Here is an 18,008-nt window from a genome sequence, read left to right on the forward strand (position 1 = left end):
CTTAGTGTTTGCTTCTGTTGGACCCTAGGGAGTAGAAAATAGAGTTTAATGGACAGAGACTTACAGTTCCAAAATGATGGACTGAAGAGACACTAAAAGCACTCCTTTGCCAAATAAAATCTGGCCATTTTAAAATGAGCTAAGTGAAAGCTGTGTTGCAACACTCTAAATGAACCTGAGATACAGTCCTCACAAGGGGCAGAGAGAAAGAAAGCCATCTCTACAGATAATATGAGAGCCTGTGGGCCAGTGAGATGGCTCAGGGGGTAAAGGCTCTTTCCACCAAAACCTGAATTTGATCCCCAAGACCCACATGATAGAAGGCAAGAACTGAATCCCACAAGTCACCCTCTGACTCACATCTGTGCCATGTTATGTGCAGATGCACACAAACACACACACAATAATAATAATAATAATAATAATAATAATAATAATAATAATAATAATAAATGTAGCTTCTTTAAAAGAACAATAACTTTTTCAAAAAGAAAGAGACTGCTGAAGAATATGCTGAGAAAACCCTTCAAAATACAGCATGGTGTGGGGAAAATCTGACATTGTGTAAAGACCTCAATACCTCATATTTATCTAGCAGGCAACTTAAGAGAAAGTAAGAAAACAGGAGAGGGAATATTGGCAAAGAAAAGCAACTGGTGGTTCCCTAAAACTGAAAAATTGTCCTTGAACTCAGAAATCTCATCAAGTGGAAGGGAGGGATGCTTTTTAAAATGGGACATGGGAAGGGATGCATGGATATTTGCAGAGTGTTCAAGGAAGTATCCAGCACACAGCTAATACTGTCTGAGCAAACCAGGCACTGAACAATGTTCATGATGAAAATTCTTAGGAGATTACTAGACTGGTCTGGGGAATTCTTTAACCTAGTGATGGTCACTGTCTAAATTTGAGTTTCTATTGCTGTGAAGAGACACCATGATCATGGCAAACCTTATAAAGGAGAACATTTAATTGGGGCTGGCTTACAGTTCAGAGGTTTAGTTCATTATTATCACAGCAGGAAGCAAGGCAGAATGCAGGCACACGTGGTGATGGAGGGGTAGCTGAGAGTTCTGCAGGCAACAGGAAGTGAACTATATCCCACACTGGGTGTAGCTTGAGCTTATGAGACCTCAAAGCCCACCTCTGCAGTCACACACTTCCCCCAACAGGGCCACACCTCCTAATAGTGCCACTTCCTATGAGCCAAGCATTCAAACATATGAGTCTCTTGGGGCCATACCTATTAAAATCACCACAGTTAACTAGAAAGGGCAATTTGTTAGAGCACCTGAACACCAATACTGCTTTCTCCCTAGATATGAATATGAACTTTTGAGTGACAAGATTGGATACAAAACTCATGAGCTCCTTTCCTTTAGAGATGGTGTCCTAGTCCTTTTGTGCTACTTAAATCTAACATTGCAGCCAAAAGCAACCTAGGGGTGGAAAAGCTTTATTTGACTTATACTTCCAGGTCACCAGCTGTCATTGTGGGAAGTCAGGGCACTAACTGAAGGCAGGAACATGGAGGCAGGAATCATGGAGGAATGTTGCTTGCTGGCTTGGTCACAGGCTCATGTTTAGCTTTCTTATGTAGCCCAGGACTACCAACCTAGGGTTAGCACTCCCCAGGGTGGGTTGGACCCTCTTACATCATTTAATAATCAAGATAATCCCCACTGACTTGCAACAGGCCAATCTTATCTAGGCAATTCCTCAATCAAGACTTTCTTCTCAGGTGTCTGTGGGCCGTGGCAGGTTAAAAATTAAGACTAACCAGGATCAAGGGGCCATATATTAAATCCTTTCCGCTGTAATGTATCATGAAAGAGTTCTGATATAACACTACCTTAGCCTCAGGAACGCAATGACCAAACTTCAAGCACTCACTGCACTCAGCATGGCCTCTGGGAGGCTGTTGGAAGCTTCTCGGTGTAGAAAGTCAAGCTGACCTCATAACAGATGTGTTGTGGTCTCTGTGTGCTAGCCCACATCCAACTGACCACGGTGGTGTCGACTCAACCATCATCACTGGTTAAAGGAAGCATCAGTACCCGGCTGCTGACTGCACCTCAGCACTACCCAGAAAGCCTTAGCCAAAACAATAAGAACATGAAATGAGAACTTGGATTTGGAAAGAGGAAACAAAACTGTTATTTGCCTACATAATTGATCACATGGAAAAAGGCAAAGAATTTCCAGAAAAGGGTCAACTACAAATGATAGTAAAAAACAACCGCTGTGTAACCATCAGCAGAATTATTGGTGGAGAACTCTTGTTCAGCAGTTTGAAGTCCCGAGTTCAATCCCCAGCACTGACAAAATGTTAAGAACTTAACAGGATCCGGTCCTCATGCTAGCACACACCTTTAACCCCAGCATCCGGTGGGCAGGAACAGGGGGAATATCTGTAGCCTGAGCTACACAGTTAGACCCTATCTCCCAACAAATTAACAAACAAAAGCAGTCAATAGAATCCCTATGTTCCATCGAAAACAAATGGAAACAAAAAGTAAAAGAAAAGGTCTGGCTCCACTAAGAACCCAGTCAGTCAGACTAGGAGCAAACCCGACAAGAACAACGTAGCTCGTGGCTCCTGAGGTCAGCCACAGCAAGGCTCATGAATAAGTGGAGAACCTGAGCCATGTCCACAGTGGGAAGAGTCGCTGTTATCAGGATCCCAACTCCCTCCTCAATTAATCTCCGAATTTAAAATGCTCTCCTAAAACTGTTGCGAGAGCTAACTCTTCTGGTGCTTGTGTGAAATGGAAACAAAGAACAGCAGCCCTTCCTTCGAGTAAAATAAAACAGGAGGTCTGTTTCTAACAGATGCAGCCACAGTAGCTACAGCAGTGTGCCCCCACCCCAGGGCTCCCCAGGTCCACCAGACGCCCCCTGGAGAGAGAGCCAGCACCGCTGTGGGTCTGTGAGGACCTGAAGTGATAGCAGCGCCTCGGAAAGTTGGCCAGGGATGGAGAAAATAGTCCACAAGTGGCGCTGGAGAACGTTTAGGTTTAGGTTCTCGCCTCATATTACATATGAAAGCTTCAATTAGCCCCGGAGAAGTGGCTCAGCAGGGAGCGCCCAGTTGTCACTCTTGCAGAGGACTGGAGTTCGGTTCCAGAACCCACATCGCGTGGTTCATGACAACCTGTGATTCTCTCTCCAGGGCCTTTGATGCCCTCTTCTGGCTGATAGGCACATACCTGCAGATACAGATTTTAAGTTAGATCATTGATAGGTATTTGAGGCTTATTCACCAAATTTTAAAATGCTTAGCTCCTAATGGCATGGTTGTGATAATCACCAGTGACTGCTCAGCTCCTGAAAAGTCAATCAGGTGTGAGCATGCTTCCTAATGGAGGTCCAGATCACAGGGAACTGACCTTACCAAAGCACTCAGCCCTGGATGTAAGCACATCTCTGTCTAAGCTTCCTTCACAAGTCCAGAGCCCGGGAAATCTAGTGGGGCCAACAGCCTGGTTGTGTCAACAAATATATTGTAGTGGGTGGTAAAGAGGCGGGGGGGGGGGGGGACTTAGAATTCAAGGGGATTTAGGGCACACGTCATTGCTGTGAGGCAGAGCCCTCACTTGAATTCTGAATCAAACGGTCAACTACCAATGCACTATACACGTATCATCTGTATATGCACACTTGGAAAAGTTTGAACAGCTATTAGAAATTAACATCTTAGCTATGTAGTTGTTGAGTCTTTTGGAATCATGATTGAGACACGTGCTAAAATAAGGGCAGCAAAAATGGTCACCTGGTATTTGCTTCAGAACCATCGAGGCTACGTGAGGAAGTGTGTAAGGAGAGATAGCCAACGAGGAGCGTCTATGTTTCCATCTGTCCACAAAGGGGAAAACTGCATATGATCAAACGCGAACAGTGACCCTAGCTAATGTCAGGCTAACCAGCCTGTTCCAGCAGCCTCTCCGTATGTCTTAGAACGACACGATAATGCTGTTTGGAAACTGGACGAATGACTGTCCACGTCTCTTGTTAGCTGCGGCAGCATAAGGAAGATGAAAGCAGGCAGGCTCCTGTGGTGATGGAGACTGGAGATATTCTCACATATAAAATGTGTTTCTTCACGAAGGGGTCCCCGCCCACCTCAGAGCAAGTTCAGCTAAGGACCTGTGCAGGCCCTGGTCCTGCCTGCAGGCAGCAGCTTTCCCTGAGCAGGCTCTGTAGTCCTAAAGCCCATTGGATAGCCTCTGTTCAAGCACCCTAATCCTCTGGAGGATGCAGCCTTTATTTCTGCAGCCTTTTCTTTCTTATTTATTCATTCCTTTCTTTTGAGGCAGGGTCTCACTGTGTAACTCTGGCAGCTTGGAACTTGCTATGTAGACCAGACTGGCATCAAATTTACAGAGATCCACCTGTCTCTGCCTGCCCAATGCTGGGGACAGACGTGAACCACCACACCCAGACTTCAATTTATTTTTAATTATGTTTATTTGTGGTGGGCGTGTGGAGAATATGTATACCTGCATGCACATCCCCACAGGGACTAGAAGAGGGCATCAGATCCCTTGGAACTGGAGTTACAGGTGGCTGTAACTGCCTGACACTGGTGTTCATATATATACACTCCTAACCATTGAGCCATCTCTCCAACCCTCCTACATCCTTTTCTTACACACATTCAGCTGCCATTTGCCTTCTAGTTGTCCTACTTTTGCAGCTACAAATATCCTCCATTCCCCTGGTCTCCTCCAACCAGTTTCTCTCCACCCACTGGGTCCTGCTCACCAGCTCCTGCAGCCGCTTATGAACTAACCATCCTGAGGCTTAACATTAATTACATACCCTTTGGCCTATTAGCTCAGGCTTCTTATTAACTAACTCACTCTTACATCTTAAATTAACCCATTTCTATTATTTTATATTTTACCATGAGGTTCATGGTTTGTTACCTCTTGCTTCTTGGGCAGCTACATGGCATCTGCATGACTCCGCATGACTCCTCTTCTATCTCTGCTTGGGCTTCCCGCCTTATTCTATTCTGCCCTGCCTTAGGCCAAAACAGCTTCTTTATTAACCAATGGTAATAAAACCCTTTCACAGCGTACAGAGGGGATCCCACTTCCCCCTCATAAGCAGCCCACCTTTGCTTTCTCTAAACACAGCCCACAGTACAGCAACTGTGTGCTTGCTGTAACCATCCTGTTTTGTCAGAAGCACAAGACCTCTGATGTCAGCCCTCCAGGATCCTGGTCCAAGTGGATATGTGACATGAGCCACACACATCTATCCCAATCATCTCCACGTGATGGAGATGGTTATTGTCTAACTCTGAGTCATCACAGAGTATACTGTATGGTGAACCCCTTAGGAAACAGTGGTGAGAGGCTTTGGGAAGGCAGCTAAATTCATTTCTGGCCAACAGAGAACTGATTCCACTTAAACACAGTGACTGTAGGGGGTTGGTTATGTCCCAAGTCCTTCTCCAAACCTGGAGCCTCATGTGTTTGAGGCGCTGATTGCCTATGGGGACGTATACACTGAGCTGGCACCCAAAGAAGCATGAAGAAGGGAAATGTGACCTTAAAAGGGGGTGGTTAACCAGTAAATACATTAGAATACTGTCTGGCTTGGCTGGCCATTGAACTTGGGTTGTCGCACTTGAAAGCCTGATATTCAATGGGACACGATATCAAAGAGAAGGTAGAAGTATCCTCTGCTGGGTACACCACCCTTCCCTGATGTTCATCCACACTGATGGCATCTGAGAAAACAGCACTGAAAGAAGAAGTTCCCACCTGCGGACAATAGTATCTTTTCAATAGCCCCTTAGTGGCAAGGAAAGACACTTTGAGTGACTTTTTCTATTGAATGACTGAACACTGAAGACAGAATGCCTGTCACTACGTTTATTTATTTCAGGATCCCAAGACCCTTCCAGTGCAGGATGGAATGCAGGATGGATGGATGGATGGATGGATGGATGGATGGATGGATGGGTGGGTGGATGGATGGATGGATGAAGGAAGATGGATGGATGGATGATGGATAGATGGATGGATGGGTGGGTGGGTGGGTGGATGATGGAAGGATGGATGATGGATGAGTGGGTGGATGATGGATGGATGGATGGATGGATGGATGACCACATGAATAGATGCCCTAACTACTGTTAGATACCCCTATGTCCCACTGAAATGTCAGGCCTAAATCCCAGCCCAGTGACCTACATTCAGACTATAGAGAACCTGAAACATACTCATCAGTTACAAGTCTAAGCAGGCAGACCCGAAAGCACCATGCTTCTAAAACCTCATTCTGTATGGCATGAAACTGGGACCTTTAGGGACTGTGCCCAGCATCTTCTGGTTCAGCCAGGTCTCTCAGTATCTCATCTCTGTGAATCCAGAGGTTACTCTCTAATTAACAGCTCTTCTCTCCCACCGCACCCCCACCCCTCTGGTGTCCTTTTCTAGGCCATTCCACCAACTTCGTGGTGACCGTCCTCTTACCCTCCAAGCGGCCCAACGACTACTGGATCTCCAAGGGATCCGCGTTGCTCTGCCAGCTGAGTGAGTGATGGGGCCGTGCTCATCCAGAGGTCCTCCCTGATGGAGAGAAAGTGACTTCTAACCTGACCTAAGTGTACCTGCTGCAGCTGTCGTTTCTCCCATGACCAAAAATAAAGTGGTTTTGCGTTGTTCCTCTTGGAAATCCCAGCTATGACGTGGAGGTGACGGATTCACACATATCCTAGTAAACGCACTCCCCAACTCCATGTGGAAGCCAGACTGCTTCTCTTTAGTGTATGGTTCAGAGCCCTGGGAAGAACAAGGAGTCGGCTCCTTCTTCACACAGGCTCCCTTCCTTGTCACACTTGTATGAGAGCCCAGAGTGCATGTTAGACACATGGCCCCAGATACTTCTGTTTCTAGACTTAAATAAAGCTCTCAAAAGCCTAACATGTAGAAGGACAGTCCAGTAATAGCAACAACCATCAGGGGTGTCCAACCTTTTGACATTCTGACATGGCCTTGTCACCCACAAAGTTCACCTTTGAAAACTGTGCAATCAAATTGATTATGCAAAAATAGTGGGGAAAAAGTCCTATTGTGTGTGTGGTATATGTTTGTGTTCATGTATGTATGTGTGTGTCAGTATGTGTAAATTCATGCTACCACAGTGTATATGTGAAGGTCAAAAGGCAGTCCTCACTGTCCACTTTGAGACAGGGTCTTTCTCATTCATGGCTGCGTATACCCGCATAGCTGTATACCAGCATAGCTGGCCCATCAGCTGTCCCAGAAGGAGAGGCCTGGGATTTCAGACATGCTACTATGTCTGGCTTTTATATGGGTTCTCGAGACTTCAGCTCAGGCTGTCAGGCTTCTGTGGCAACCACTCTGCACACTGAGCCATCTCTGTCATCCTAAACCTTACACTTAAGAATAAACAGTGCCAAAATTGGCCATATCCCAGTTGGGTGCATCTAAGCCCAGGAAATGACTGGGAAGGAGTGCATGGAAGTCTCCAGAGGGACTGAGAAGATGGTTTGTTTTCTGTGGGAACTTGAGGACTTGGGTTTGGCTCTCCGACATCCACAAGAAAGCTGAGCTTAGAGAATCTATAACCGCAATGCTAGGAGCGAGAACACAGAGAGAAGAGGATTCCCTGGACAGCCAGCCTAGCCAAATGGATGAACTGCAGGGTCACTGAAAGACCCTGTTCCAAAAAGTAATTTCGAGCATGACAGAGAAAACCCAAGGTCAACCTGCACCTGCACACACACATACAAACAAGCACATACAACACACACACACATACACACACACACACACACACACACACACCAGGAAAGGAAGGGGATCCAGAGCTTACAATCAGGCAATCTGGCTCTCCTAAGTCAGATGACTGACAAGCAGTAGTACTCTTCTTAGTCCCACCCAATCCTGGGCAACAATTCTGAGGTTTTGTGAGTCTCTGCACGGCCCAGGAGAACAGAAAGGGGGCCAACAGGTAAGAAATGCTGATCCCACTTGGGGCACAGTCAAGGCAGTTCATTCTGCACCTCCCAGTTCACTTGGATTCTCCCTAAGAGACCCAGTAAACATAAATACTAAATAACACAGAGGGAGTGGGTAGAGTAAAACCCGCTTTTTATACAAACAAAGCCAGCCCATCCCCCAGTGCCCTGGTTAGGGTTTCTATTGGTGTGAAGAAACACCAGTGCTGCACACCCATAGTTCCAACACACTGGGGGATGAGCTGGGAGGATCCCAAGTTCAAGACCAGCCTGGGCTGCATAACAAGACCCTGCCTCAAAGAAAACAAACATTCTCCTCGATTGCGTCTATCAATGTCTGACCAGACTTTGAAGAACAGAGACCAAAGGTTTGGCCTGGATCCTCTAGTTACTGTAAGAGGCTGTGTCTGTCCTGGAAGCTAGCATTAGCACAGAACACAGGACTTCAGAGGGACAGGCAAGCCTCCATGGCCACCATCGGGCTGTGGTGAGAGTTTCCATGGCGAGGAAGCTGCAGCTAGGGCCAGAGGGATGGTCTGTCTGTGACAGGGGCCTGGAGCTATAGGCATTAAGAGACAAAGACAAAGACTCAGTGCACAGTGGGAGCCATGGCAGTTTCCCACACCCCAGTGTCCACACAGTGACTTCTTATCTCCCTTCTTTAAAGATAGAAATGTGTGTTAATTCACTACCTCTGCGTGTTGGGCCCTTTCCACCAGAAACCAAATGACAGAACATTAAGATAGCTAACTGTCCTGAGGTTTCGTGACTGCTAAAAGCCTTGATAAAGGAAGGCCAGTTCAGGGTTCTCCCACGTTAGCCTCTGGTGATCTTGGGCACAGATCTAGCTCTCTGAGAACAGCCAGGCCATGAGGATTCCTCCTTGGCCCTCTCACCTAGTCTGTGCCTGTGTAAACACTGTGTAAACATGCCAAGCCAAGACAGGACAAGGTTATGGCCCATGACGTCAGGCTCACCAGGTCCTCTTAGCACAGCTGAGGAATAAAACGACTAAACCCATGGTCACCTAGAAAGGAAGTGGCCCGAGTTGAAATTCCTACACAGGGGAACTTAAGAGTCCATCAGCGGAGGAAGGTTAAGGAGGCACCATGGGACGTAGACAGTTGTTCGTCCTTTTACCTAGCTCTCTCCAGGTTGTCAGCTTTGATGCATTTAAAACTGAAACTTGGGGCTGGGCTTCGTGACCAAAAGCACTTGCTACTGCTGTTGAGGACCTAGGTTCAATTCCAGTGCCTATGTTGGCAGAAATTTTATAAAAGCCAGTTTCATGACGAGCCAGTGCCATCTCCTGGCCTCCATGGGCACCTGAACACATGGTGGGTATACCTACAGCCAGGTGCATACACATGAAAGTAAATAATCTTTAAAAATACAAGTCACACAGGACAGCAGGGGCCCCTTCAGTCCTTTCAATAACCTCCCCGCCCCCATTGCCATGGGCATAAAATCATGTCCTTCCCTTCTCGTTTACGTCTCTGGACATCTCATGCACGAATGTTTTTCTTCTAAGGCTGCAGCCAGAACTGCTTCAGCTTGCTATCCCAGGATCACTCCCTCCAGGACAGACTTTCGCTCAGTCCCCTGTGCCCCAGATCCCCGACTCCCTCATCATCCACCTGGTGTTTGCGAGGCACCTACGTGGCTCCAGATCGCTCCATCTGCTGATTCAGACTGCGCAGATCCTACTCATCAGATGTCACTTTGTCTGGTGGCTGCTTGACCTCGGCTAGAAGCACGCTTCCTCGGGAGGCTCTTCCTAAACCCAGACCATAGCTAGACCCCTCCAACATGCACACATGCATACACACATGCCTTGAGAATTACTAACTCAGAACCTGGCTTCCTTGACAGACTGTGCACTTCATGAAGGCAGGACCAATGTCTCTCCAGTTCACCCATCATGCACAGCATGCAGGCAGCCATAAGCACACCAAAGCTTGGGCCAAGGGACCGTGGATTCCAGCCTCTCTGGTGCAGCTCTTCCAGAGCGTACTGCCCTCCAGATGCACTCTTCTGGCCCCAGCGAGCACAGCCTAGCTGCTTTAAGATGTGCTTTCTTTGATCTCCAGTTCTAGTCAGCACACTCCTCTCTACAAGGCTTCCGCCTCCGAACAGGTACAAAATTGTCACAGAACTTCAATGGGGAAAAGAAGCTGAAAAGCTGAGTTCTTTGTGAGTTTCATTCTTACCTCAATCACCTTATAGTGAACCCTTCCACACATCCATGTTTATTCCAACAGGTATAAACGTGTAGCTTTTACCCAGGGCTGAAGCAGCTACAGACACACATCGGGAGAAGGCCACCCCGGGAGGGGCCTCCCATCTCTCCCAATGTGAGAGACATTTAAGAAGCCTTTCTATCCTGTGACCCTCCCTTCTGTCTGTGGCATTTCGCCTTCTGGGAGGATGGTGAGTTCAGCCCGCAGCATCTGTCCTCAGTCCCTCCGTTCCTTCTCTTCCTCTGATGTTCACACACACTGCCCAGCTCTAACCTGGCACAGAGACAGTGTCAGTGACACCTGCGGTTCCCATCTCTCCATGACAGCGTCCTTCTGTAAAGGGACACGCTCAAAGGAGAGAAGATATCCATACTTCAAAAGTAGAGCTGTCAAGAGTCACCGAAGTCAACCTTGATCCCTCCTCCTCCCCGACATTGGCACTGGGCTCAATCCACTGAAGCTTTAGGCTGCAGCTGAGCTCCTGGAGCTAAGTCGCTGATACCCAATCTCGAAAGCTTCCTGAAGATGCCTCATGAGATGCAGCCTCTTGTTTGGTGACATATAAATTGCCTTTCTTATGCTTAGTGCTTTGTATGACTTCAAGTCTTTGTACCCAGGACTCCCAGGTGTTTGTGGATAAAATCTTTGTTCTTGAGCTTTCCAAGGCAAGGGCCTCTCAACTGGGAGCTGTCCTAGCTAAAGAGGAAAAAGCCGAGGTGGCCCACAGTTATAGGGTGTGTGTGTGTGTGTGTGTGTGTGTGTGTGTGAGAGAGAGAGAGAGAGAGAGAGAGACAGAGACAGAGACAGAGACAGAGACAGAGACAGAGACAGAGACAGAGAGACAGAGAGACAGAGACAGAGAGACAGAGAGAGACAGAGAGATTTTCTGGTATAAGGGGATCTAAATGCCTCCGACTCCTGCTGCAGGAGGCTCTGGTTCAAAGTAAAGATGCCCTACAGAGATGGGGAAATTTCTAGGTTCCTGTTCAGTTCTCTCTCTCTCTCTCTCTCTCTCTCTCTCTCTCTCTCTCTCATTCTTTCTTTTTTCCAATGCTAGGGATCGAGCCCAGGACCTTGCACATGTCAGCTAAATGCCCCATCACTAAGCTACCTTCTCAGTGCCTACCCAACCCCTCTTTACTTTTTTTCTTCTTTTTTTTTGTTTTGTCTCATCTTGTTCAAGGCCGGCAATAGCCTCACCTCTGTATTTGTTATGCAAAGGACACTGACACTAAAAATAGAAACATGGATCCTAGGATAGAGTCTAGGAAGACAGCCCTGCCCAAACCAGCCCCTGTATTAGACCGTAGCTGAGAAATTGCCCTAGAAGGGCAGACATAGCATGATCATAACAAAGATTTTAGGACACCTAGAGACGGCATGCGAGGTGGGGCAGAGAGAGACCTAGAGACTAACAGACCCACACTGCAGGGTTCGGATTACATAAAGAACTGAACAGGAACCTATGATGCAGACACGCGTGCTATGTAGATGAAGATAGCCTTGAGTTTTCTATCTCCACCTCTGCTCCTTGAATGCTGGGAAATAGGCATGTACCATCAGTGTGTGGGGCTCTAGGGATGACGTCCAGGGCTTCATGTATATTAAGCAAGCACTCTACCCACTGAGCTACATCCCTGGCCTTGTATGAGCCCCTTGCCTATGAACCTTAATCCCACCCCTATTGAAGAGATGTCATGGTCTGAACCCCTCTTGAAAGTCCCAAGGACACAATTCCTGGATTTTGGAGATGAATCCTGAGGCCACGGCACCCCTCATTTCCCTGGTTTTTCTAATAGTTCCTGTCCCTGTCGGCACCTTTAACAAGAGGTTAGGGACAGGTCCTCTTGGGTAAAATTCCCTGCCCTACTTTACTTTCTGTTGCTGGTACTCCAACCAGAAGCAGTTTTGGTGGGAAAATGGCTTATTTCAACTCACACTTCCATCTGGAATGAGTCCACATTTGCAAGTACCTACAACTTCAAGAATGTATTGATATAAAAAAAAACTAAAAAAAAAAAAAAAAGAGAGAGAGAAAAAGAAAAAGAATCCAGGAGGAAAACTCCAGGCAAGAACCTGGAGAAGAAACCGTGGAGGAACGCTGCACGTTGGATTTCTTTCCGGCTCACTCACATCCTGTACATCACCTGGCTAGGGATGGCACTGCCCACAGTGGCCTGAGCCCTCCTGCATCAATTAATAAAATCAAGATGATCTTCCATAGGCATGCCCATAAGGGCAATCTTATTTAGTCAGTTCCTCAGGTGAGTGTTTCCTCTAAGATGACTCTAGACCAGTGGTTCTCAACCTCCTGGTTGCAGCCCCTTTGGGGCCAAATGACCCTTTCACAGGAGTTGCCTAAGACCATTAGAAAACAGAGATGTTTACATTAAAATTCATAACAAGTGGCATAATTACAGTTATTAAGTAGGAACAAAAATAATTTTATGGTTGGAGGTCATCACAACATGAGGAGAACTGTATTAAAGGGTCACAGCCTTAGGAAGGTTGAGAAGCACTGTGCTAGACTGTATCAAGTTCACCGTTAAAGCTAATCTCCCAGCCTCACCATCCTCTTGTCCCTGCAAAAGCCCTTCCTGCCTCTCCTAGGATCTCCTCATTGATCCACTGGCCAGCCTCTTCTGTCCACACATCTCTGGTCCCGACAGTGTTCTCTCAACTTCCCTTCCCTCTTCAGATGACACACCAGAGCTAAGCCAAGAGTCCCCATGGTAGTGCATGGTCACAGTCAAGACAGAGAGATGGGCATACCCAAAGGTACACCTGCCAGTTTTGGTCATTCTCTTATACTGGGCTGGCACAAGGGCTCAGCAAGTGAAGGTGCCAGCGGCCAACCCTGATAACCTGAGTTTGAGTTCAGTCCCCAGGACCCACATGGTGGAAAAAGAGAACCAACTCCCACAAGATGTCCTCTGGCTGCCTCACCCACAAATGTGCACTCACACATACAAAGAGACATAAAATAAAACTGTGATGTCATGATTAGAGCCTACGCAAAACCACAGACAACTGCGCTCCAATTTCAATGGGAAGACAAGCCTACAGAGGGGGGTGATGGGAAGTGATGAGACACACCATCAAATGTGAAGACCTGGCCTCAGATTCTGTCTCAGTCCAGCATAGCCAGACCAACTTGACAAAGTTTGAAAGACATAAACCTTTTGGTGAGCATTGCCAGCCTCCCGATGGCACTCCAGAGAAGCCTACACTGCCTGTCAACCACAGCTCTTCCTTTAAATTTTCTATTTGTCTTAAATCTTGCTTAAGGTTTCCTTGGTTCTGAGAGTGAGCCACTTATCCTGAGATATGCAAACTGAAGGAGATTTTGAAACATGCGCTTGACATACTCCAGGGACCTTTGAAGTAGCAAGCAATGTCTTAGAAAACACATCCTGAAGGTTCCTTCCCTGCAGCAGTATCTGACAGCTGCTGAGGACTAAGATGATGTGGAGGTGCACAGTGCTGCTCTCTGGGATGCTTTCCTGAAACTACCAAAGATGGCACCACAAACCCTTGTGTATGGGACATGGGCGATGCCAAAGAAGTAAGATGGTAGATTTTCCTGGTGGACCACAAGAAAAAGTTCAACTCACTTTGCTCAAAATAAAATAGACAATGTTATATACACTGTGGGAGAGTAGGGCGGGTCAGGGACCTGAGAAGGAAACAACCAAAAAACACAAACTATTACAGGATTTAAAAAAAAAAAAAGCTTCTGCGTCTAGGGAGATCTGCCTCCCCAAAGCAGAATGCTGTTTTCCAGCCCCCATTTCAGCATTCTTTTCCACTCAAACCTCAACCCAGGGGGGAGGGGGAAGCAGCAACAATCAACATCTCTGAGCTTGCCCCATGTCTGCCCTATTGATGAGCTGGCCAGAAAGAGAAGGGGAGTCCAAAGGATGCCAAGGATGTACCAGCCATCAGTTGAGACTCAGACAAAGAACCAGGCCCCAGGTAGACTTGAAGCCCTGTGTCTTCAGAGTTCTCAAGGGCAGAGGCTCTCACTGTGTCTGTGTTGGGGTCACTTGCAAGCTTTGAAGTCCATGAGCACCTGGGTCCTGCACGGACTAATCAGAATACTGGACATAGGCCGTTGTTCCTTTAGCTGGCACGTGAAAGCTCCCAGTGTACCTCCATGGTTGAAACCACGGTGCCAGTGAGCAGCTCACAGCTGGCTCCTGTACCTGGAGGGCATTGATTGTCTACTGTATTCCTCTTGTACAAAGCCTCCTGGTTCAACAGCAGCAAGCTCGATTTCCTCAGAAGCTAAACAGTGTGTGTGCCCTGTAAGGCCGGGTTTAGCCTTGGAGCGTCTCTCAGCAGACATTAAGTATTCATTTATGAAAAGGTGCTACTTAAAGAAGTACCAGGGACTGCTCTCAGAGTTCAAACATAAAGGTCAGACAAGAGGATGAACGATACATCACACAATTCAGAGATAGAAAAGTTAAAGGAAAGAATGGGAGTACATGCCCTTTACAAAAGACATTGACCTCTGGAGCCTTCCTATAAGATGCTTGCCTGGGGGGTGTGTGTGTGCGTGTGTGCGTGTGTGTGTGTGTGTGTGTGTGTGTGTGTGTCAGTGTACAATCTGTTGTCAGTATTTATGGCATGTTGCATAAAGTTGCTACAAACATTGAGTAGTAAATTCTGAACAATTGCTCTCTGGGGGAAATAGAAAGCTGGGTTCCTGTCAGTCTCTGGTGGGTTCCTGTCAGTCTCTGGTCTTACCACTCTGCATCAATCAATCAAAGCACACTCATAATTTATGTGCTTTTGCTGCAAGGCTCTCTGTTCAGAATGCCCTGTCAAAGCTCAATTCTGGTGCTTTCTCTATAGGTACCTAACACCCTTCTGCATAGGACACAGCCAGATTTCCTGAGCCACTCTTGGAATCATTTCACAAAGTAAAATCATCAACCCAAAAACGGCAAAACACATCTGTTAGCAGACCACAGGAGGCTGGGAACACTGTTCAGCTGGTGGGATGCTTCCCTAGCTTGTGGGAATCCTTGGCTTTGATCTCCAGGCTCAGGAGAGCACACCTGTAATCCTGTAATCCAAACACTGGGAAAGTGAAGGCAGGTAGGAGAGTTCAAGTCATCCTTGGTCAGACATCAGGTTTGAAACCAGCCTGGGCTGTAGGAGATTCTGATAGATAGATAGATAGATAGATAGATAGATAGATAGATAGATAGATAGATAGATAGATAGTCCTAGTTAGTTTTTGTGTTGCTGTGATAAAGCATCAACAAGCCTGAAGAGGAAAGGATTTGTTTCAGCTTACAATTTAAAGTTCATCAAGAAATGGAAATCAGGACAGAAGCTCAAGGCAGGAACTTGGATGCAGGAACTAAAGCTGAGACTGATGTGCGATTCCCCTCTGTATGCTGTGAATATCATTGGTTAATAAAGGAACTGCTTTAGGCCTATAGCAGAGCTATAGGGGAACAGAGATAGGTGGGGAAAACTAAACTGAATGCTGGGAGAAAAAAGGGTGGAGTCAGAGAGAAGCCAGGAGCCACCACCAGAAACAGACAAGCTGAAACTTTGCTGGTAGGTCATGACCTTCTGATGATGCACAGATTAATGTAGATGGGTTAAATTAAGATGTAAAAGTTAGCCAATAAGAATCTAGAGTTAATGGGTCAAGCAGTGATTTAAATAATACAGTTTCTATGTGATTATTTTGGGTCTGAGCTGCAGGGTGGCCGGGAAGCAAGTAGCCTCCTCCAACAAGAGACCATGGAGGAACACTGCTTACTACATTGCTCCCCATGGCTTGCTTAACTTTGTTTTTTTTTTTTTATACAACCCAGAACACTGTGTGGAGATGGTACCACCCACAGTGGGCTGGGTCCTCCCACATCCATTATTAATTTAGAAAAATGTCCCATATATTACCTATAAGTCAATATGATGGAGGCATTTTTCTCAATTGAGGTTGCCTATTCCCAGATAACCCTAGCTTGTATCAAGTTGATTTAAAAAATTAAAAATAAATAAAAATAAAAACCACAGCACAATAAACATACAAAGGAAGGACAGATGTGTGCAGAAGGAAAAGGCAAGGACCGATGTGCTCAGTCTCAAAGGGGGATGCACGCACTGATGATTCAAAATTTTCAGTTTCGTACATATCTGGAGACGGCCGCCGGAGCACCAGGGATACAGACCTGCAGATTACAAATAAACTTTAGCTGACGTGTAAACTTAGACATACACAGTCCTGGAGTAGTGACAAACCATGTTTGCACATGGTGTGCTCAGTAGCAGTACCCGAATACAAGATGGGTAGAGGGCTCCGTCAATAAAGTGCTATGCAAACGTAAGGCCCGGAGTTCAGACTTCCAGTGCCTGTACAAACAGCCTGGTGAGGAGGTACAAAGAGTGGGGCCAGTGCTGGGGAAGCAAGACAGGGGGATCCCTGGGGCTCCAGTATAGCCCAGTTAGCAAGCTCCAGCTCAGGGAAAGAGCCTATCAACACACACACACACACACACACACACACACACACACACACACACACACACATATAGTAAATTAATAAAGTAAGACAGTAGATGTTGACCTCTCCATGTACACAAACTGCAAACATACACTAAAACAGAAATCTCCAAACACAAGACAGGTAAGCGTCCAGCTGGCTGAAGCTGCCCCTCACCACACTGCCGTCCACAGGAGCAGCCTGACTCACATGAGAGCAGAGGGAGGGAGACTGCAGTGAGGGAAGGCCAGTGGCAAACAAGCCCACTATTCTCTGTGAGAGGTATTGGCTCAGCAACCTGAGCTGGGGTTGGCTACAAGGGAGCGGAGACCTGGGGCTTAAGAACAATTGTCCAGCTGCCACCTGATCTCACGGGAAATCTTCCCATTTGTGCATGGCCTCAATTTCTCGAGCTTCACGAATTCCGAAGGAAACCCATCCCACAGGGCTTCAGCCTACAACCTTGTTGTTGAAGTCATTTAAACACAGTTCCAACCACGCAGCTGGCTTACCAGTGTAAACAAGGTAAAAAGCCTCCAGCTCAGCCTCCATCTCCACACACTTCTATGCACCCTGTATCCCCATCTGTTAAAGTCAGATAACCGGCCAGCTCTGGACCACGGTCATGAGCAAGCTGAGCAGGCCAATGTTAAGCGACTGATGAAATGAAAAACAAGTACATCTTTAAAACAATGTTTAAACCCTTTTCTGAAATATTTTTTTTTACTTTTGATCCTGCATGTATGTGTGCATGTGTGTTTTCAGGTGGCTGAAGAGACCTGAAGATGGCATCAGATCCTTAGAGCTGGAGTCACAGGCAGTTATGAGCTGCCTGATTCGGGCACTGGAAGCCAAGCGTGGGTTTTAAACTGAAGGACCAGGAAAAACAGTACACGTCTGGAACATCTGTGAAGGAGGTGAGGCGTGAAGTGGGTCTCCCTGAGGGAAGAGCATCCCTTCATCCTGGAGGTGGTCGGGAGGCAGGAACGGCAGTAGCAGGGCACAGTCCCTGCGACAGGATGGCTGGACAGCACAGAGGTCAGCTTATCAGAGAAAGACAGCTGAAGACAAAGCGGGAGGCAAAGCTCAGGTGGGGGCCGGGGTTCGAAAGACAGGAGGTGCAGAAAGACTCTTAAAGTGGTAGCACAGGAACTGGACTCGGGCTCTTGAGATAGAGCCAAAGCTAAACCAGGGAGGAGTAAAATGAGGTGTCTTTGATATGCTAAAAAGAATACGCTGGGCCTAGAGCAGTGGTTCTCAA

At 46.9% G+C, this 18,008-nt stretch overlaps 1 protein-coding gene across 1 annotated transcript in view; it reads left to right on the forward strand.

Moving 5' to 3' along the window:
- Window positions 1-6,677, forward strand: part of Dnah6 (dynein axonemal heavy chain 6) — a 185,874-nt gene extending 179,197 nt beyond the window's left edge. Inside the window, 1 exon segment of the mRNA XM_050130231.1 lies at window positions 6,453-6,677. Within this exon segment, the coding sequence (XP_049986188.1) occupies window positions 6,453-6,556 (104 nt within the window). The 3' untranslated portion in view covers window positions 6,557-6,677.
- The last annotated feature ends 11,331 nt before the right edge of the window (window positions 6,678-18,008 follow it).

The sequence above is a fragment of the Alexandromys fortis genome, unplaced genomic scaffold (assembly GCF_014885135.2).
Source record: "Alexandromys fortis isolate MF-2015 unplaced genomic scaffold, M_Fortis_MF-2015_v1.1 scaffold_336, whole genome shotgun sequence".
NCBI classification, from domain to species: domain Eukaryota; kingdom Metazoa; phylum Chordata; class Mammalia; order Rodentia; family Cricetidae; genus Alexandromys; species Alexandromys fortis.